Genomic DNA, 23444 nt, shown 5'->3' with positions numbered 1-23444 from the left:
GGAAGCACAACACTGCAAATTTCTGACAAGGAAAAGCAAAACAATTTTTTTTTACTTGCATTTATATGGACAGTTTGAGAATTTCTGTCTAAATGTATTAACAGAGTTCAGAACAAACAAAATAAATTCGAAGAATTTGAGTTCAATGCCTAAATCTCTATGACTCAAKCTCCCAAGTGGCTATTAGAATAATTTTTAGTTTATTCATCACTCCTTTCAGGAGAGTTTAAAAATCAACTGTGCATATTTTTTGGTGTAGAACTCAGAGAATTGGGGTTCCGAATTGCAGTTGGTGTTCCTGTATTAAACCAAAGCAGATGTCTTAAAAACTATATAGTTGTTGCAAATATAAAAACTGACCTCTGGTCCTAAGATGGCATGGAAAATAAGTAACTGTTCTTGTAAGGTACAGGGATGGAACCACCTCATTCCACTCCACAAGACTGAGAAAGGCAGAGTTCACTGGTGGTGAAAACCCAACATCTCATGAGGCTGTATGTGAGTGTAACCAGCCCAGCAGATGTAACACATGCTGAAATAAATACTTATCTGGCAAAAGAGGCAATGAAAGCAAGGCTTGACACTTAACAAGTAGCTAAAGTGTTTTTTAAAGACCCAAATAGGTCAGAATTATGGATGTAGATTTTTATTTAAACTCAGTTTCGCCATCTGGTAATTCAGCTATGTGTTTCATCAGATCTTGAACTTTTCAAGTCAGTTCAGGATTGTGGTCCAGACACAAGAATTGTGAGCAATGATCCAAATACTCCGTTCTCCTCCATTAATGGATGCAGTCTTATATTGCTGGAATTGTGACCATCTTTATCAACGAAAGTTTGATAGGGGGAGGAAAGAACTTAGAGCACTGTTTAGAGGTATTGGGCTTAACCAGTTGGTTGGCCAAGCATCCAGAAAAGATTCTCAGAACACATTTCAGAGCTACAGAGTAAGGCTGCCTGAGGCCTGCTTGGCAAGGGCTGTCTCTCTGCTGGCTGCAGGCAGCCCATGGAGAAGCTGCAGAAATTAAATATTGGCAGGAGGCTGAGGCAAATGCTCCTCTGACTTTGTGTTGTTTGTTCAGAGCAGTGYATGGRGGGATTTCTCTGTGACAAGGAAAGAAGGCTCAGCATCCAACTTGTCAGCAATTACCCTGCTGAAGCAGGAAGAACTGAGATTTTACTGTCAGAAATTCACACTCATATCTAAAATTAATGTCAGAATCTGTGTAGTTATTGCACAGTGTCAGAGAAGATAAAGCCCATCTGCTGATAGTGAAGGACTTCTTTTGGCAATGTATTTTTAGTGACAATTTAGCTACTTAAGCATAGTATCTCCTACTACAGAAGTGGAGTTGTTTAAMAGTTGAATAAATCATGCTGCTTGGCCACTTTCCAGATATTTAGGGTTCATTTTAATTCTCTTCATCTCATTTTGTTTCTCTACATCATGTCCTCTGTAATGTATCCCATCTCCTAAACTTTCARCCTTACTGCTTTTATCTTATCGAGTACTTCCCCTGCTTCCTTACTTGCTCTTTGACAAACTGYGCTGGTGCTTTTCTAAGGAACGATTATCTTGTGCTTTTCTGTATTTCTAATGAAGAAAAGAAGGGAAAAAATGGCTATTGGCATTCCTTGYAACCAAGTGTGATCTAAGGTATAAGAACATGTAAAGGGCAAGGTCAGATAGCTCATAAAAAGATTTGAGATTTGGTTCACTGTTTTCTCCCAACATGGATTGTGATGGCAGGCAAAGGTCAAGTATATTGAGAAGTACAACCCTTGAGGAACAACAAGAAGGACCATAAATAGTTGTCTTTTCTTTCACTGTTGTAATCTGTGTAAAGTATTAATATTTGCAGTGTGGTTACTCTTGGAGGAAGTTATTGTCCATTGGCCTGAATTTCAGCTCCTCTAGAGACATTGCCTTGGTTATGACCTGCTGTGTGGGCTCTGCTTGGCTCTCACAGCTTGTGCTGGAAAGGAGAAGATCAGCTGGGTTKTCTCCCCTCCTTTCTGTTCTCTTGAGCTGGGTATCAGAGGAGCTGCTGCACTTGTTGTGTCCWTTGGTTGGCTTGGTAAGACATGAGGTCTAACACTTAGAGTAATCAGAGGATCCATTTTCACCCATTAGTTGCAGCTCKCTCTCAAATAATGATCTGTGTGTGTGGCCTCCATCATTCAAGCCCTCCTTAATTTGGTTGTGTTTCATTCCAGCAGAGATTAAGCGTGTTGTGAAGGATTGGTCTATCTCCCAAAAGTGGTTGGCAAATGCAGGTATCCAGTTAAAATGCTGGAGTTAGATGCAGTTATTTATGTATGGTGAGTACATAACAGAAGTTACACAAACAGTAGCAAGAAAGGGCTATTATGTTTGAATRTGGAGAAAATGGTTGATTGTAGGGTAGCTATAGGTATTTCAGAGATGCTGAACTTRAAAGAATGAAATCTGATGTGAAGTGATGCTTGAGTGTCTTACCTTGGTTTCTAGCGGCCTTGGAGCCTACACAGTTTGGGAATATGAAACTGAATTGTAAGCAGAGGAGCTAAATTAATACTCCTTAGTGAGTAATGTTGGCCTTTGAAACATTATGTGGATGGACTTTGTCTTCAGGCAGTTMAGTCCCAAACCTGCATCAGTCTTAAAAACAAATGTGTATCCAGGATTGGGGGCAAACTGAGTACCAAATATTGTTATTTGTACATTAATTATTGCAAATTGGAGCRTGCAGCCATAACCTTTCTTACAGGGTCCATATAAATATTAAATACTGCATTTTCTAGCACTGTAAACGATTTTTTTCTGAAGTATTCAGTATGCTGCAGCCTATAATGACATTTTAAAGCATCAAACATAATATAGCAAGGCCATAAATGTTCTCATCCATAATCATATTAAATACTCATGAATATTTGAGCTCAGCAATCCAGCTGAGGAGCGTTTTTGAAGAGTCTGCTTTGAAATGTTTGGAGATGAGAGCCATGTACTTTGCAAGGGGATGTTAGRCTATGGACTGCCCTTTGTCCCTCTTTGTGTAGGTTGCAGTCTCTAAGATGCCTACTATCACTGTAAATTTCGTGATGAAAAATGGAGCTTTTGTGAAGCAAAAAATTTTGCATATAAATGAAGCCAGTCAGTAAAGTCTTTGTGACAGCATCCTTCTAGCATTTTATTATTTATTATTATTATTTGTATATGTGATTGTTTTATTATTATTTATTAGTACTATTGGTTTTTATGAATGACTTATCATTTTGCAAGTAATACTGATAGAGTGGAATTACCAAGTTGACTTAGGCTCATAAATCTGATGCTAGAGAGAAAAATTGGAACAGATTTTARCAGGCAGGCAGCTACATGCCCCAGRGTTGACTCTCCAGGATTCACTCTCCAGGATTCTTCAGTATCTCAGGAGCTAAAACACTTCTGCAAAGTCTGAGTAGTTGCATCTGTCATTGCATTTCACCCAGACTGTTGAGACATAAGCCTGTAAATGATGCAGAGCACGTAAACGAGTCACACAGACTGAGATGAACACCTGTCTCAAGTGACTGTTGCTGTATCTTTAGTTACTTATTAGACTGTGATCTTGCAGTAGAGTCTGCAGACATGCATATGTGCCTGTTTTCAGCTACACCAGTTTGTGGACCAGTGTTGGGACAAATCTCTCTCATCAGCTGAAGTGAGGGATGAGTTGCAGCCACGAGGTCACATCAGTATACAGTAAAGTATACCTAGAGGCACAGAGCAGGCCTTAAGTTGTAACCTCTACAAATTATGGCAACTCTGCTCTCAAAATCTCCATTAGTACCTCAGATGTCCACTCATGGACATCTGAGGTACTAATGAAAATTTTTGCCAGGCTGGAGAAAGAAAAATGGGTGAATTGTTCCCTGTCCTTTAAGTCCCTTCATTTCTGGCAGGATTCCCTAGGAGAATGGTAAGGTGACAGTGGCACTCCTCTACGAAAGTTACTGTACAAGCAGCAAAAATAGTTTATAGAGCATATAGCCCTCGGTGATTGTAAATTAGGATTGTGCTRTTGTTCCTTGCAAGCTGCTTCTGCAAAACTGCTTGGGGAAATGGTAATATGCATCCTTCAYGTTAGACAGGGTGGGGTCAAACCCTGTTGGGAATTCGTAATGAGATGACCCTTTCACATGGAAATCACTGGTTCTCAGTTGTGACAGGGAGCTGTCAGCAGTTACTGCCTGGGGAAATCAGTTTGRTGATCTCAGTTCAGCTCATTATAGACAAATGACTACATCCCAGGTCCTCCTGGCTGCTTGAAGCAGGTTTCCCAGGTGTGCTGGATGGTGACAGAGCCTTGTAGTGATGGCTGTCCTGTGCCACATGCAGTCATGTTTATGTGTATCACTGCACTGCTCTCAGTAGAGCCTGGAGATTCACTGTCTGCTTAGCCCACTCTGCATTTAGCTTGTTACAGCTTGTACACAGACCCTGAGGTAAATTCTTTTAACTAAATGCCTGAAATGTAAGGAATTCTTCACAGTGAGTTAAATTGACCTCAGGTCACTTTACATCTGAGCAAAAGTTGTGACACAGAGCTTTGCTGTGGTTTAACCCGTTTGAGTCTAGCTTTCCTGAGCATCCCTATGGAAGGAGACATTCACTCTGTCTGGAAGTACCCAAAGAATGTGTGGGCAGGGGGTCTGCATGGAGCTGCATTGGGTGGGCCAGCCAGGCTTGTAGGACATTGCTGAGAGGTGTGAAGTGCTTCTTTGTAGCAGATTTTGAAATGAAGAAGTAACAGTCTCAGCCTATTACCAAGTAACCTTTTAACTTGGAGAGCTGCTGCTTCTTCTGCTTTAAAATTACTTCACCAATACTTTCACTCTTTAATATATTGCAAAACTTGGGGTACTGATGCACCTTTGCCCTCGACCCTCCTTAACCAAGTCAGATACTGTTAATGATGGTGCCTCATTTAGATAAGGCACATTTTTTCCAAATACTTAATGTGGAGCTGCTGTGCTTTGAACACAGATCATTCAGAGCATCTCTCTGGAAGGGCACGGCATCCAGGGAATCTAAGGGAGGGGACAYTAGAGAATTTGCTCCTGCTTTACCTATGTTATGTATCTGTCCATGACTTTGCAAGCCACTGTGATAACTCAGTGGGAGTTTTCCAGGCCAAATCTCTAACATAGACCTGAACTTACCAATATTTTTTCTTCTAGAAATAACCATAGAAATTGCAGATTTATGSCACCCTTCTGGTGTTTCTGGTAGTGAAATTGATGCTTCTGGTGCTGCTACTGAAGTAGTTTGTACGTATGTGGTTATAAGGGGATCAAGTCCCTCTCCAGGATTTTGTAACTAGAGTAAACTGTGTATCTGGCTCTCAAAGSAGCACAGTTGTAATGCCTAATTAACATGAAAATAGACATAAGGGAACCATGYTTTACTGTGATGTTTTAACAAGATCTTCACAAATATAATGAAAAATTTCCAAGGAGTAGGGTATGCATCAGGAAAGTGGAAGTGTGGGAGAATATCTTCTCACAGATCTGTGTTTTTCTAGTCAGTTGACGTKACATTTGTAGATGTCGTGACTTTTCAGAATAAGAAGAGCTAAAGTAAAATGCTGGTTTTTTACACACATTTTCAGAAAAGTCTAGTCAAATTGGTAGATCACGCAGTGTGGCAGCAGATGGARTTTACTTTGTATAAATAGGCAGGGTGGTGTGTGCTTATAATATAAACTTATCTTCAACTCATCRTGTATGTTTGTTGCAAGGAAAATGTCACCATGGAGAGCTCAAGGAATGTAATAGTCYTTATTGTGATGGAGGTCTAATAACAGCAATTATAGGAGAAATAAATCAGAAACTTRGTTAAATATGCCTGTTTAAGTGGCAGAGAGATGGCAATGAATAAAATATGTTACAGTGCTATTAAAATAAATCAATTCATGGTCCTTTGCTTAGTTACATTCAGAGAGAGTTATTAAAAAAGATTGAAGTCCCAAGCTTTAGTCTTGTATTTTACATATGTATCTCACCATACTCATACAGAACTGTTCAGAATAGGATGTTGGACTTTGCACAGGTTTGATTTAATAATATTTATCTGGCAAAGTAGTGTGGGGAAGGGAGTGCAAGAAAGCCATGGAACTGRGCAGAAATTAGATACTGTTTTTGTGCTTTGTGGAAACTTTATAGATTAGACTGATTTTCAACCAGGTAGAGTGTTCTGGTATTAGCTGTTGCTAGTAGGGAAGTGTTGGCTGTAGTTCCCAGCAGATGTGGTTTAGGTTAAAGTATGTGACATTTTTTTAAAGTGAATTAGCATGAGTATACATGCATTTGCATCAATAGAAGTTGTCCCATTTGTTCTTTATTTAGTCTGAGGCCAGCTTCCACMCTAATGAAATCAATCAGCTGAGACTGACACATTTTACAGTTGCCAATATTCTACAGTGTTAAATAATTCTATCCTTTAAAATTCAGGTCCTGCTACTCTAGCATGTATTAAATTTTGAAATGATAGTAGTAAAGACTCTTTTCTGGAATTTATGAAGATGCGTTCTGCTGCAATGGGTCACTCTYCCTGTTGATACGTAGGTGTGTGGCAGAGAATTGAGAAGCATCAATAGCCCTTACAGAAAGCACTTCTGGTGACAAATTTCTGGAAGCATCTGCTTTCAGAGCCTTCTTGTTGAARTGCACATCTGGCCCCAGTAAAATAYAGTTTTATGGTASGTAGTTATTTGTAAATTTTTATTTKCTCTTTATAGTAAGCAGTGGTTTGCTCTCAGGTTATATCCTTGTAAAATAGCTCAGATGGCATTTTTTTCACTTTTGGGGGATTGATTGTATTTTCTTCTCATATAACCGCTTCTTGTCCTCAGCCAAAATGTACTTGAAACTTTTTTTTTTTTGTTTTCACTCCTCTGCTTCTCCTCTTTAAATCTTCCCTGTGTTCTTTTACTCCTGATCAGCAGTCTCTGCCACTTTATAAGGTTAGGAAATTCACATCCATGCAGCCACTTTGTGGCTTGCTGAGAAGACAGTGTGTCTGCTGGAAATACTGTACACTAGGAAACACTGAATGATTGCAGAAGGATCTTCAGAGATCATACTTTAGCATTAAAACAGAATTTAAATCAGTTTGGGGCCAATAAAATTGTCCAATAAAATGTGAAGAAAATAAAATTGTACAATAAAATGTGAAGAAAACTTCTACCAGATGATCACTGGATGATTCAATGAATTGTGAGCTCTGTTGTGAGTAACATGTATTTTTTGCTACATGAGAGAGTTGTGTGAAATACAGAAGGAAACATGCAGATACATACAGTATCTTGCCTTTTCTGTGTGCCTTTTAGGTCTGTGATAAGCTGCAAAGGGGCCTGTTTCAAGAGAGAAGCTGCTTTTTCTGTAGCCAAGTAGTTGGTTATTCTTCCAGAAAATGGTGCTTAGGAGCCACGTTTTGTATTTATGTTCTAGGATGTTCTTCAAAAGGCAGCAGCCTCCATCCCCATGTTTTAGAAAGCCATTTGARTTTTGTCCCTATTTTCAAAAGAAATAGTAACTCAAAAGTTAGATTAAAAAATCTGGTGTACAGCATTGGGTCATCTGAAGGCAGAAACCTTGTTTAACATTGAGTGTTTTGTTTAGCATGTGGGATTTCTTAATTTTTTCACTTATCCTTCCTGTGTACCTTTGAGGTTATCCCAAACCAGATTTTGGAGGAATCTGGCTCTTGAATTAACAGTTCAGAGCATCTAAAACCTGAGCTGTCTGCGCCATGTGTCATGAAACCCAACTTACAGCAGAGTTGGTGGCACCCACTTGGTGGCCATCCCTACCTAGATCCTGTGGAGAGGGTGGTTTGGCCAACAGGTACGGTATTTAATATTGACAGGAAAAACTGCAGACAAACTGTGATAGTTATTACCAACCTAAGCAAACTCCTCCTTTCCAAAACAAAGTTTCCTGTGCCTGCTATCCAGCCTGTATCCACAACTGAAATGTTACAGGGACCCTGTGGAGGATCTTTTGTATGTTGAGTCCCTRTAACACTCTGCTTTGTTGTCTCTCCAATTCTAGCGTGCCCTCTGGATTTGAAGGGATAAAGGAACAAGAGATCTGCAACAAGATAATGACAAAAATGCTGGAAAATTACAATACCTTATTTGAGTTAGAAGGCTTGAAGAAGGATGAAGAAAAGCCTGTATGTGAAGAGCTAGCAAGAATAATTTTGGTAAAAGTGAGTATCTCTAATATTTCATTTTCATACAGCAAATCAATAATTCAGGCTTCAATTCAGAAATCTTTTAGATAAGTGGAAGGCAGACTCTGTTATAATAATAGTCTSTGTTATTAATTATTCTGCAGTTTACACATTGATTCTGCTGATAGCTAATTTTCATTATTAGTCTGGAAGTTTGTTTTATTAAATATCTTATTCTTTGTTGCCTACACGCTGTTATTTATGTAGGAAATATATTCGCTAAAATTGAAATGTTTTTAAATGAGGAGGCAGAGTARTTCTAGGAAGTGTTCAGAGTTTCTGACATGGTGATCATTTATGGTGTACTTCAGTGATTATGAGCTTTGGTTCTCTAGGTCTGTATGAGATCTCTGGCCTTTGCTGCTGTGAAACGTGCCTGTCTCAAACATGTACCTGAGTTTAAAAGTCACATATTCTGACTCAGCCATTTCTGAGTGCACTTGAAGAGGAGCATGAAGAGTTATTATTTGAAAAAAGTACACTGGAACTCTTAAAGAAAAGTGATATAGTTAAAGTATTACATTTTTGATGGAAAGAGGGCTTATGCATAACATCAAAGTATTCTAAAATTCAGAAGTTAACAAGTAAGGCAGCCAGAAGTGCTTTGTTCTGGCTTGTGCTGTCTCTACCACAGGAAGCAACCTTAAGTCTGTGCAGGAAATGGTCATGAGGATGGTTTGAAGCTGCCTCATTGTGTTAGCTGTGTAGGTAATTACTTTCTTACAGGGTGTGAGCTTTTAAGTTTGGAAGGGTTGAACTACATGCTTATCCTTGGTAGAGTTTTACCCACTAATAAAATCACTATAGCCTTCACTGGAAGCTGTCAGAAAATAAGTTATAAAAATACAGTGTCTTCTACCTTGACAAAACAGGAAGCTTGGTGTGAGCCCAGGTTCTGCCATTCAAAAGAAATCAGCTGATAACATCTCTGCCTTTGTGGTGTATCAGAGGAGGGTCTGTGCTGGTTTTCATACATGGTGAATCAGTGAGGAAGTATTTAGCTGTATTTCGTTGGTTTTAGCTGTTTCTCGCTCTCAACTGAAATACTTTGTGGAAGGAGACAGAATGACTTGGTAGCCTTCCAGTGCCACAGTAAYTTCTGGGTGATGATCATGGACATTATCTGCCCAGTCGCTGACAGTGATGTTTAGTTGCTGATGGTTACTTCAACAACAAAACTGGGTAAAGGACATCTTTCTAAAAAGAGCCCAGAAGAAAAGCTTCACTTATAGCTCCTTCTCCTTCAAGCCTCTGACAGTTCTAAAAGTCAAGACTTAGTAGTAGTTGGGATTGTACGAATATGGAGATCTGGGAAAATGCCACAGCTGTTGAGAGATTCAAGCTATCAAATTACAAGGTGATGACCAGAATTACTCCAACAAAGTATGCTGAAAGATGAAACTATGCAAGTGAGATGGAAAGTGTTGCCCATTGCTTTGCCTCAGGAGACAGATAATTGCCTGAGAGGAATGAGCCATGCCTAAATACRAGGGTTCACAGTGTCTTTGAATCTTTGGACCTTGTTTATATTTTCCAAATTCTTCTGGCAACCAGCTGCAAAAATTTGACCTGGTTTGTTGTCCATCTAATTTGGGTGGGAACTTTCTAGYTTAATCAAGGCACATACTCAAACACAAGAAGTACAATAATCTAACTTCATGTAGCAAAGATACTAAGGTTTTTCTTTAAATCTGTCAGGTGGCTCTATGAATGGATGCTTTATACCATTCTCAAARGTTACATTTTTTTAGTACCCTAGCAGATATCCCCTATCCTCCCCTATCCTATATATTTGTATAATAAAGTAGAAATAGTATACTTGAAGAGAAAACCAAGTGGTAATGAGGAGATTCAGTGGACAAAAGTGATTGCCAGGTTGCTGATGTGTGAACCATTACATAYAGTAGAAGCTGGTCTGTGTTATAAAAGAACAAATGTCTCAGAATTATTTGGCATGATCTGTGTCGCAGTGTCCAGAAAACAACAACCTATTTGTAGGCAAAGTTACTGCTTCTGCAAAAGGCATTGATACATCTACCGGTAGGTGGATAGAAATTTTCCAAGTAATCTTATTAAAAGCAGTGAAAAATGTAGGATGCTCAGGACAGTGCTTTCATAAACTGAGGCCCTGTTGATTTTAAGGGTGGTGCATTCAAGCATGARCCATGGTGGGATGGGGGAGTGGATGGCAAGGAAGTGAAGAAACTGARGACTTGCCCTTTACCAAACTCAGCTGCATTTATTTAAGTGGCTTTTTTAGCTTCTGTGTTGGGAGCAGCAAGAGGGTGAGGAGAGGTTTAGATGAGTTCGCTCACTTCCTTGTGGGGTATTCTGTCATCCCTTTCCCCAAATCCCTCATTGCATTGCCAGCATTTCACCCTGAGTGACARCACTGCCACCTTTCCCATGATTGCCTTCACTCCCACTCCTTCCTCACTTTTCTATGTTTGCATTTTCTCTGAATTCCCACAACCCTGTCCCWCTCTTCTTGCTGTACTCAAACTCGACAGCCCTTCAGTCCCATTCGAGAAAAAACTGGCATCSTGTAGTGAAGTGCAAAAGCTGCAGCCCGATGCCTGACCTTCCACCAGCTCCAGTCACTCTGTACACATGCTGTAGCACCTCCACAGCCCATATTTCTTTTGTCACCCTTTTTTTACATTCTTGAATGTAGCATAACTTTTTCTCTAGGTTAGCACAGTGGCTTGTGGTAATGTGCCTTACGTTTTCTTCTCAGCCTGTAGTTTGGAGATAGGATTTATTGAGACATTTTCCTGTGCACCCATTAATTCCTCTTTCGGTTGGAATGTTGATGTTAGCCTTTCCCAAAGGTCAGGTTTCCAGAATAGGGGTGGAAGTACTTACAGGAGGTAACTCAGTTTTTACACTGTCTTAAGGGTTTAATCACAGGATGGTCAAAGCCATTGGTGCTGATCCAGGTGTTTCTTGATTAAGAGTTTGGAAAGAGCATCTGWAAGCATGAAAATTCWWATACAGGGAGAAGAATGCCACACAYTTGCAGAAGGACTACTTGGATCAGAATTTGAAACTCAATGACAGTGGATTGAAAAAATAAGGAAAGACATCAGAAAGAACAATGCCCTTCTCTCATTGCTCTAGTGTGCCTTTCTAGCTTAGTGTGTTACAAAATTAGCCCTGCTTTTTCGTATCTCTTTTTCATGTCTTCAGACTCTTACTTTGCTGCAGAAATCTCAACTGGAAAAGAGGAGCATACCTTTAGCTAATGTCTGAAGATGTWGTGAGAATATTATTGTACCCTGCAGTCTTTGGCTGTTGTTGGGTTTCTTAAATGCCTGTCGTTGACATCATCCACTCATAATAATCTTCTTTGAAGTCGACATCAACCCATTAAATCATTAATTAAACCCAAAACCAGGGTAATAGTGGCTCTTGCTATCCTACCCCAAAATGGGAGTGTCATGTCTTGGTCATATTTGCCATCTTCCCAAATTTGCCTTCACTCCTGACACTTCATGGTCTGAATATCTTAGGATTTTCCACACTTTGGTCATAAAATCAGTGGATACTGCTCTTTTAAAATGAAAACAAGAATATGTGGATCATTATATAAAGTCATGAAAAACAACATCAAGCTTCTCTTTGAGCAGTGTATTGGAAAGGAAAAACAACTCCAGTGGAGCAAGTTGTATCTTATCTGCTATGTTGGCCATAGCTGGGGAAGGAAGGAGCAGGAGCATTTCAGTCTGTATAGACTGTTGTGGCTTAAAGAAAATACCTTTTAAGGAGGCTAAAAGTTAATTAGTGTTAGAGATGGGAAAAAGAGACATGATTTTGTAGGGCTGCTGATAGTTGAACTACCAGTTGTTGTGTATGTGCACTGAGGTGGCACAGGAAGACCTTAATCCCAGTTGCATTTCTTCTTTCAAAGGTTGCTCAGTCATTGGGAAAGACAAGTTGCACCAGGTAAAAAGGGTTTCTTAGCTTGCTTTCTCAGTGGATCATAATTTAGAAAATAAGGCAGCAGGAAATCTCTGCAAGTTGCATTCCRAACTCTGCTTTGTTCCCAGGGCTGTAAAGCCTCCTCTTGCTCATTGTAATGCTCATTGTACTGCTATAATTAGAAACAAGGGAAACTGTTTCTTTGGAAGCATCTACATTTTTTTTWAAGTGCAATTTTAACAAAAGAGAAAATTTGTCTTGAAATAGTACCTATTTCAGTGGGAAATTGAACCATCAGGTTCATGATGCCTTGCWTGGAAGGATTTCATTCTACCTAATAGAATGATATCCAGATGATCATCCAGTTTGGTGGCCAGCAGGTGGAAGTATAACATGTACTTTCTTCAAAAATATATCTGTATTTGGAAATGCCTTATAATAAAAGAATTATGGGGTTTGATTTATTATTTTTTAAGTTCTGAAATAAGTTGGAGTTTGTTGGGGCTTGTTGGGTCTCATTTGCAGCCAGCTATTACTGCAATCCTTAATCCAAGCTTCACTTTAATTTCCTAAACCAGTGAGTGCTCAGTAAGAGTCCCAGTCTGTTGATCAATAAGCTCTGCTAGTTAGAGAGAAATGGGTTAAGTGGGTTGAGTGTTCTTACTAGTTTTGCTCCATGGTCACATTTTCAGGAGCATAAATACTTGGTTTTTATTAGTCAGTTTTGTGTGTAAACAGTTAATTTTCTGACAGTACACCTGCACTGTTGTGCATTTTCACCTTATAAGTGTCAGGGTTTTCCATAAAAACGTTGCTTATATTTTGCTTTGGAACAGAATTTCCTAGTGGGAATCCATATGATCCTGATAGATTTTTGTGTTACTAAACTGAGCAATAGCTCATGTAATGAACGATAAGTCAGTTGGGAGTTGCAGTATTGCCAATTTTGTAACCTTCTGGAAGAAATATATTTACAAAACCTACCTAACAACAAAAATTATAATTTTGAGCAAGGGCCTTTAATATACAAAGGTCTTAAACTGCTTTTGAACTGCAGTTGTATTTAGTCCTATGTTGTACAGCTAGCCAGTGGTATATTGCTACAACTGGAATAATTTGGCACCTTGGAATAACAGTGAATTGGCTTCTCTAATCAAAGATATGCAGTGAAGAAGATTTTTATTTAGTTCAAGTGGCAAGGGGAATTTGGGCAGGAACATTATTATGAGACTCACTCTTGGGAGATTTCTARAATTATTCCTTCCACTGGTTTCGGGTGAAACATGTCACCTTTATAGCATGGTTTTTAGCTCAAAATTGTCTTCAAATAAAACATAGAAGCTATTACCTAAGTCATTCAGGGTTATAAGATTTTCTTTTCCCTATTGTTTTTTCACCTTTTTCCTCCAGTGCCTTCTTGACAGAGTACTTCTAGTTTTAAGAACAAGTCAGCTCAGAGCACATAAATATTTGCACTGGCACATAAGCACTGACATTATGAGGATGTAAAGCTGTTCCTGGTTTGGTTACATATTAAGGACAGGAATGCAAAGGGTTTTTCACATTCCTYCCCTGCTGGGTGGTAGAATACATAKCCCTGTTCACCTGATGCAGAAGAAAAAGCTGGTACATTTAGAAAATTAATATAGCATTAAAATTGAAATAAAAGTAGGTCTTACAAATCAAGTAAAATTATAAATGTGCAACTTTATCATTGTGAGTGTATTGTATGTGCATTCTGATGACTTCTGAATAGACAAATTTCAATCCCTGAAGAGCTGCAGAAATGGGTCTCYTGCTGATTTTTGCAAGAATGAATAGTTTGCAAAAACCTTTTATTGGAGATGCAGTTRCCTTCCTGCATTTTTATCCTGTTTGTTTCCAGTCTTCTAATCAGAGCTGCCACTTCAGCAGGGAGGATGAGTTGGCAGAGTAGTTCTTAGCACTTTAAATGACAGCACAAGAGCATGCACAGTGTTGTGCTAGCCTGCTGTCATATTTCTAACATGCAGGCAGCCCCCTGCTTCAGGTATGGCCGCACCTCTTGGTGCTTGGTGTGTGCAAATTGTGGAGTGCCCATCCCAGCCAGGCAAAACCCCTAAGTGCATTTTTTTTTATGTCAAGGAGAGCGCTCCAGCTAACATAGCTTCRAGTGGAGTGCTTGCTTGTTCCTTCCCATTGAGCACTCTGAGTGGATCATTCAGCCTGAGGTAAGATTTGAGCCTTTCATCCCATAGAAATGGTATGAAAGGCAAAGTAGACACACGGTTCTCAATCTTGGCTTGACTGTGGTCCCTCTGCAGTGAATTGTAAAGCTCCASCTCCACTGAAAGCCACAATATTCCAGCTGATTTCCCCAGATGAGTAAAGCTAGATCTTCACACATAAATGCTTCTTTCTCCTTGACAAGATGTGGGAGAAATTTATGAGAATTCACCAACTCCACGACTGAGTGGGCTCCCTCTAAAAAAGTCCGTTTCCCTGTCACCTCAGGGTTACACACTCAGCAGACACAGGAGCAGCCCCTCATTTACGTCAGGAAAAAAGGCATCTGTTTCTAATCCGTGTTACACTGCCYGGGCTAAGCCTGCAGGGTCGAGATAGTTTCCTTTATTCTTCTTTCATGTCTGGGACCATTTTAGCATCATGTTAATGGTCAGCTTTCAGTAGTGGATTAATTCTTCCCATCAGGAGACAGCGGGAGTGGATCTTTGGAAATCCTTTCTGGAGATCTCAATAAACRTTTCCATTTTATGCCGTGTCCCCTTATTTGGGCAGGTCATGCTGGTTTACTCCTGCCTGGACTAGGGAGCCCACAAGAATAGGAGCAGGTTCACRTGGCAGATGTGAAGATGTGTGGAAAGTGCATGAGGAGAAGGAGCCCCTGTGGAAGTGTGTTTTTTTGTTTAGTATTTGTTCAGCAAGAGCTCACTTTGTAGTTGTCCACTGGTGAGCAGATGGGCATGTTTATAGTAAGGGTGTATAGTGATTCAGCCAGGATGACATTTTAAGATGTGGGCCGACAGGATATGAGCAATATGAGTAGGGGAAAGTTTGTAAGACTTCAGACCCTTCACCTATARCACATCCAGTCTGGACTGAGGAGGATGATTATGTTTAGGCTGTGATTCAGAACAGCAAATGAAAAAAGCCCTGAACAATTTCTTGCATAATTTTGAAATAGCTTTCCAGTGCTTCTAGCTCTGCTGGTTTTGACAACTCTGTATATTATTAAACCAGAATGTTTCTGCTCTTGAAATTCACTGAAGCATTCAGGAGATTATAAACCTGTCACATGAACTGTTACTAAATGCAATTCTGAATATTTACACAAATATGCTAATGCTAAAATCTACAAAGTAATAAATTATTATGCTGATACTTCTTTAGCTAGAATTTCACCAGTCATATTTTAACACATTATATTATGAGAGGAAATTTGCCAAGATTTGGGACCTATAAAGGAAAGACAGTCACATAAAAAAATGTCTCTTTCTCTCCTGTTGTTCATACTTCTAGTATACTGTAAATTTTTTTTTAATATAGCTGACAGATTTTGCAGTTGAGGTGCTTAGGAATTTTGCTTTTGCTCTCTCACAGTTTTTTCTTGAAACAAATGCTCACTGAWACTATCATTGTCCCATGATAATACCACATAGCTAAAATGTGTGTGTGTGTCCTGGTCTGTACTCGCATTTGTTTTATTTGGTATGTTTTTAATTCATTGTGTGTTATTGATTTGGGCTTGTTTGAGGTTTTTTTGTTGTTGTTCTTTTGTTTTGTTGTGGTTTTTYTGGTGATTKGTTTTTTTGGAGAGGTGTGRCATTGTGAKTTACCACCTGGGAGCAGTCCATCTCAGTCAGAACACCATCATCTTTCAAAAGGGAGGCATCAAACTCAGCACCAAAAAAACAGGGTACAGTAAAATAAGCATGTGAGATTCTGCAGTAGCCAGCTGTTTCTGAGCATCTTCGATGTACCCATGGGGGAAAAAGGAGATTAGCAAGAAGGTGAAAATTTTTCAACTAAGACAAATCTCTCAGTTCCTCCTGTTTAGATTCCTCGGTGTTTTWTCTACTTCTCCCTAATTAGTCATTCAGTTAATCAGGTCATACAAAATGATCAGCATTATCCCCTCTGTATAAATCAGCAGTTGGTGTTGTCTTTGTGACAAGGACACATTGCAGRCAGTGGGAACTGATCCAAAGTAAAGAAGTGTAAGAGATTTTTCTRCCTGTGGCATTTAATTCTTGCTGGTCTCTGCCATTAGCTTTACATGGAGTACTCTCAAGGTGGGAGCTTCAGAAGGACTCAGCACTATATTAGTTCTTTTTYCCATATGAAGAGCAATGAAATGCTCATTSGCTTCAGTATAAGTTMTATGAGTTTTTGAAAATCCCTCCTKTGAGTACTGTGATGATCACTGTTTGTCCAGGAGGTGATTGATACACCCTGCTGTGCCTGTAACATTTCTAGTTTCCCAAAGCTGATTGTCATAAACTGGGCTCAGGGCAGTCTTAAAAGTAACAGGAGTGTGTGATGCAAAGGAAACAAGGGGCTAGATGTTCCTAATGTCTGAATATGTACGCTCTTGAAAATTTGATGTGTCCAGCAGATCCCAGCAGCATTTGACCTTAACTGCCAGCAGTGAACATCCTCAGTTTCMCTGTTTAGAAAAGGGTCTGTTCTTTATGTGCTCAGAATCTTAGACGAATAACTACAGCACTATAGAGACACTTAGGATTCCCTAATTTACTGCAGATCATATATTTATTTTGGAAATAACATTACTGAATTCCATGTGAAAACGTTTTTTCCTTGTGAGTATTTTGATTTTTAGATCTGAAAATACAATTTAGCTTTTTCAAGAGCAACTGTAATGTGAGATACAGGTCTGGAGAGCCTGGATTTGTCCCATATCTAGGTCATGGCTTTCTTTTAGATCATGCTTTTTCCATTTATGAATAACATTCCAGTAAATAGATAAATCAGATTCCAGTTTTCAAAATTGAAAGGTAGAATAAAATGAACTGATCTGAGCTCTGTTGTTGCTGAACATACCTGTGCACATAGAGCTTAGTAAACCCAGCAAGAGAGAAGTCTTCTTGTGCCACTTTTAAATGTTTAATTTGAGCTTTTTTATTTCAAGTTCTGCTGCAGGCTTCTTATTTGTACCTCCGCCATGAGAAGGTGGAGTGTGGTCATTGACACCTTAACCCCCACCAGCATATATATGATGGTGTGCTGCTTTAGACTGGGGTAGTTGATTTTCTTCATAGCAGCTGGTATGGGGCTGTGTTTTGGATTTGTGCTAGAAACAGTGTTGGTAACACAGGATGTTTTAGTTGTGGACTGTGGGGATGGGCGTGGAAGATGAATACTTTCCCTCAGTGAAGTCATTTGTAACCTTTTACAAATTCTGGAATAATCTTTGATCCTGGCACTACCTGTTTAACTTTTTGAAGCATTCAGTAACCATTCCTCCTGCGTGGCTGGAGGCACATTTTACTCTTTTCTCCTGGAAAATACCACGATATTCCACAGATGGAGTTGGTAGCATTGAGCTACATCACGGAATTGTTACTATGTTTGTCATTTCCTTTTCCATATTGCATTCGCCTCTAAAAATAATAGATTTCCACATCTCTCCCTTGCTTACGTATCACAACTCGTGACCTTTGTGTGTGTTTTATGGCAATGAGTGCAGTAGGTTAAGGTTRTACTGATGTGAAACAGAGTAGCCTTTAGCTGTTTATTAAGAGATATGATCTCAGGTAAAAGGTCATATATAAATAGTGTTGGGAGAACAAAAGGAAATGAAAGTTGAATTGMATAGGGTATTAGTTTCATATTGAAAAGCAGTGATGCGTTCTTTTGCAAATAGTGAGATTCTGTTTTTTATCAGTTGTATCTGAAATAACTTTGCTGAATTCTAGTTATTAAAGTATTGCGTAGATGATGGCAAGGCAGAACAGCAGAAAATAAAAAACTGACCCAGTATTGATTATATGCTAATAGCAACTAAGGCAGAAAACTCATAAATAAGTACTAGATGTTTCAATCTTTGTTACCTGGTGTAGTATGCCTTATTGACATTGTTCCTGCTTCTAACAATGACGTTTTCATCACTTTCTGGGTACAAGATGGAAGGGATGCCTAATACCTTGTGAAGAGATATTTTTTTTTCTGTTCATGTTGAATAATTTTCTGTATTTTTCCTGAAGGTATCTGTGCCACTGAATGACAACTCTGTGAACTGATATAGGAATAAAAAACAGTTATTCCATCCAGTTAACATTCATGAAAATACTTGTGACCATGTGAATTAGATATGCCTTTGAAGATCTCTGTACCATTGGCCACACAGTTTTAGTCTTAGAAATACAGATTTGATGCTCAGTATGTTTTTTGGAGCCTTTTTTGCACGGTCACAGAAAGGAGTAGATTCCATATTGTTTTCATCTTGTGGGTAAGRAGAGCAGCTCTGTAGCTGCTTTAGCATCCTTGACAGCACTGCTATGTGTCACACTTGCCCTGCTGTGCACCAGGGAACTTACTACAGGGATGGTGTACTTGCCACTGCAACATCAAATGAAAGGAGAGCAGGAACACTTAAATCCACTGTTTCTTCTGCACTGCTCCATGCACAACTCTGTTGTAGCCTTGAGAAAATCCGCAGGTGTGACCCTGGGGACACCTACTTGAGGCAAAGGCTGCATTGCACTGTTCCATGGAGGGAAACAGAGTATTCCCTCCTCTGTGCTGTACAGCTGCTGGCCCACTAAAGAGTCAGCTGTTGCAGTCTGTCCTGATGCAATCARCTAATGCATCATTCCTGCAGTCACTTGCAACGTGGAATTCACTGAATAATCCTCTTAATGTCAGCTCATCGTACATAACAGTAGCTGTGCTGGCTCAGACTGGGGATCCATCTAGCCCAGTGTCCTGCTTCCAACACTGCCCGTAAGCAGATGTCAAGGGACGAGAAGGATAGGGCAGCAAGGTGTTTCCTCCATTTTTTTCTACCAGTTCAGGACTATTCTCRGAAGTTTTCCTGCTCTTGATGTGGTTTGTGTATTTAGTGATGTCCAGAGTCATTGTCTGGTGTCTTTCATGCACGTGTGTAAGCTTTTTGCTTCCAACATGTCATCTGGAAAAGTGTGGCACCGATTGTTTCCTCTCACGTGAAGAACTGACTCCTTTTGTTTGTTATAAACATGGCRTTCTCTAGTGTCATTTGAAGGTCACCTGATTTTTTTTTCCCCTTTTTTTTTTCTTTGAACTGAAGGACACAGTGAGCAATCCATCTTTTCTCCAGCACAAATGACCTCTGCAAGCTACCATGGTGGTTGGGGCTTTTCTTCCTGATGAAAAATTACCACTGGTATTTGCAGTCCTAATCACTGTGCTGACAACAACTGTTTTTCCTATCAAAGCCCCGACACAGAGTCAGAGAGCAATCCCATATAATAGCTTTTCTCTTTTGGGGCAGAAGGCCAAACACTTTGATGAAGTAAATTGGATGACATTTTGGTGAAGCCAGAGCAGTACATTCTTTATTGCAGAAGGGACTCTTGACTCCTTGTTTCTGTTAAAAAAAAAACAACCTAGTCTGTACTTCAATTAAGAAAAAGTTTCACATTGATAGAAGTTCAAATTTGTTTTAATGAAGGTGGACTTCTATGTATTAACAGCTGAAAAATAGATCTGGYGCTTTCTAGAAGCATTTAAAGCATGAGCCGAGAATCCCACAGGCCTGTTTAGTCTGATTRTGCAGTTTGTGAGACCAGGAACACATTAATTACTGAATCAACTAGGAAAGAAAGGATGAGCACAGCATTAATAATGAGATTGTTCCAAAGATAACTTGGAAGATYATGTTATCAACAAGTAAGTTTACTGTTGTCATTAAAATACATCACAATGTATAACCATTGTTTTTAGTAGTTATTTTTTTTCCTAATTCCTTCCTCAAGCTGTCATAATCAGATGCATTTAAAGTATCGCGTTAGTGTGGCAGCATGCTACAAATACAAAAGACTTTAACTTGACAGCACAGTTCAGTATCTCCGTGACTGCAGTTGGCTGAGGCTGAAACAACAAATTTTATRCCCATTCAACATTTTGTTGAAAAGGATGAAAGCAAGGGTAATATTCTGTTCAATTCTGAACTTGCGTCCAAGACAGGTAACAGTGTAAGATGCAAGTATGCTGTATGGATCCTTCTTACTTAATAATGGCAATGGATAAAGGAATATACTAGTTTATTATTATGGTGTAAGGGTAGGAGGACCTTCATGTCTCTATATTTGCTGCATTTGCAGATGTAGGAAATGACTAAAAGCTTTACTTTATGCCAATAGACTCCTGACTGCACTATTTGCCACTAAATTTTGTCTGTCAAAGTTAGGAAATCAAACATTCTCTGGCATTCCCTATGGTCTTCTCAATTCTTGTGTGAAAATTGTTAAAGAAACYTAAAGTTCAAAACCTGGTATTTGAGAGTGTCTTGTACAGATGCTGATTATTTACTTTGGCCCAAGTACTCTTGATAGTAGAAAATTTCTCTTAGTAACTGGTGGGACTTGATGCCATCATGAGCAGGTGCTCTAGTTTGGGCAGGTTTTGGGTAGTGTGAGGTGGAGAGGTGGTTGCTGGCAGCTATTGACAGTAAACAGGTCTTGGGTACCTTTCCAAGTGTAAACAGTTAATGCTGATTGTTGAGTACATACAGTTCAACAAAACAAAGTTTGTACTATGCTGCACTGGAGTTTTTTTCCTTCACATGAGAATGGAAAGTATGCAATTGCTAATAAGTCATACTTCTTAGAGCACTCTCTGGAGAATGTAATSTTCTCTCAGGTAGTGCTTCTCCATAGTAGTTATTTTGGGGCTCCAAGTTCACTTATCCCAGTTGTACAGGAGCCATGTCATTGGTTTGAAGGAAAATCAGRCTTTAAAGCACAACAGATTTCATCCCACTGTTTCACAGTTTTTACAAGCAATGCTRAAAATGAATAAATAGGAGTTCTCAAGCTTCAGAAATTCAAAGATGTACTGCAATGCATATAGGCAGTTATGTAATAATGTTATTTTTTTAATGCAAGTACAAAGGTTGGTGTAATTGCTTACTTCCTTAAAAGACATGCAGACAGACAAGTGCTCATTAAGTCCTTGCTTGTGTGGCCTGACTAATTTTGTCAATTTTACTACTCTCCGTGGAGTGCAAGTGCAAGTGGAATTTAAATACTTGCATTTGAAAATTACAATTAATGTTTATTGAATCCCAATACCAAAGAGTGTTCTGAGAGCAAGAGTCAGATTTCTGAACATGTACAGTTATTAAATCTGTGCTAGTAGAGTTAGGAATCAGTTTGCCTGTGGTCAAAAATATCTTAATTGACTTAACTTTTTCATCTTCAAGTCCACAGGATGTTAAAAAAGAACAAAATATATTCCAAAATGTGCTTCGTTACTGAAGTACAACATGTTATTRGAAATGAGCATGTTCTTTCTACTTTCTAGATTTTAAAGGATAAAATCAAACATATTGCCAGTCCTTCAGGAACCTAATATACAAGAACAAAAYGCTAACAGCAGCAGATTCTCAGCTTGAATTGTGTTTGAGATTCTGGTTTTGTTTGTTTGTAAGTTTTYCAAGTAGCCTAGGAACTTAGGCAGCCCAAAAATGTGACTGTTAGGCATGTTTGATATTCCTAGCAGGTTTTRTCTTTCAACTTGCATCTTTTATGTTAATGGTGGTGAGTTCTTCCCCTTGTCTTAATTAATATAAAGATGTGCTGYACAATTAGAGAAAACAGCCAGTTTGTAGCGGGAGTAGTATAATCTTATAGTAATGTTTGCCTTGTAAATAACCAGCAGGAATTGAAGGAYAGTAAGTGAAGGGGCAGGAGATTTGCAATTGTTGGAATAAACTGTAAATAAGATCTTTTCTTAGAAAACCAGAAAAATTGATTTGTGTGCATTCTGCCCAGTGCAGTTGAGATCTCTTGCCAGAGCCTGCATTTAGCAGACTTTTGGAGGTTAATGTTTAACTGGTTATTAGCTAGTGCTGTTTGCTGTGTTCCCAGCATATAGATCTTATGCACCTTTGGAAGTATTACTTTGTGCAAATTAAATGCATTTCTATACTAAAATGCATGAATCTACATGTGCTGTTACAGAATCCATGATAGAGCAGTTAACTGTGCTATCAGAAGGGTTTTCTGCTTTTAGTTCATGTACTTCTGTTCTCATTTTTCATCTCTACTCAACATAATAGAAGTAATTATTGTACTGCATAATTCCTGAAATCCCTGACTATTGCATAATTATCTTTATAGTATTCAGTCAGTGGCGAGCCTGGTCCTACGTTAAGTACAGTAATGTTGATTTGTAGCTGTTGCTAGCAAGTGACAGAAGAATCTGATCCTACACACCTACGTGATTCACTTTAGTCATTTGTCTGTGATGCCTTGTAATTGGAGGCATAGTTGTAATGAAGATACAATGCCACRAGAATGGGAGATACAAAACACCTATGAGATCACCTTGAAGGTTCTGTTAGAGTACAGAGTGTATTTTTAACTCCTTTTCTAGTTCAGAGGTGAATGATCCAAGAACAGGATCATTCCTGTCCTTCTGTTGCTGGATTGTTACGTGGTCTAGAGGAATTTCTAGTGGAGTCTCAGCTTATCTGTATTACCCAGTGTTGATTCAGAGGGCCATAAAAATGAGCTTGGGCACGTTTAGTRCCAGTTTATTGGTATGTCTGCGTGTGCTGCTCCACCTCTGTTCAAAATTCCTGAGGCCTGAACCTGCTTTTATTACAGTTTGTAAACAGCATTCCATATTGCTGAGAAGTAAAAGGGATTGAAGAGTGGGAGCTGCAGTCAGCCTTTACCATCGTCWTTTCAGTTGTTCAGGTTCCCTGGTTAATGAGTTGGCCATGTGGTAATGCAGGGCAGGAGAAATACAGAGGTAAAACCAATCTGTTTTCCTTGAAGAATCTGCCTGCACTTTATGGGATATAGCACARTCCAGGCCAGTGCCAACTGTGTCTTTTAGGCAGCAAATTCTTTCATTGCTGTGTAATTCACTGTCATGCTGTGAATGGGAGAAGCGCCWTACATGGAGAAAGACAGGTTTCTCAGCAGCTTGTTTGAAACTTTCCAGCCTACTTACATGGACTTCAGKGGAACAGCTCTGAATTTTGGCACAGCTTCACATTTTGCTAATGAAGAAATCCTTTGGCAAACACTCAC

General features: G+C 39.2%; 1 protein-coding gene across 1 annotated transcript in view; it reads left to right on the top strand.

Annotated features, from left to right (window-relative positions):
• The window catches only part of FAM13A (family with sequence similarity 13 member A), a 121878-nt gene that overhangs the window by 15963 nt on the left and 82471 nt on the right, over positions 1–23444 (top strand). Inside the window, exon 5 of the mRNA XM_057366845.1 lies at positions 8076–8235. Coding sequence (XP_057222828.1) covers positions 8076–8235 — 160 coding nt within the window. The remainder of the gene's footprint in view (positions 1–8075; positions 8236–23444) is intronic.

This window comes from Malurus melanocephalus, unplaced genomic scaffold, assembly GCF_030028575.1.
Source record: "Malurus melanocephalus ecotype Western Australia unplaced genomic scaffold, MMel_1.1 scaffold_72, whole genome shotgun sequence".
Lineage (NCBI taxonomy): Eukaryota > Metazoa > Chordata > Aves > Passeriformes > Maluridae > Malurus > Malurus melanocephalus.
Note: the sequence above shows the minus strand (reverse complement) of the source record. Positions and strands in the feature narration are given on the sequence as shown.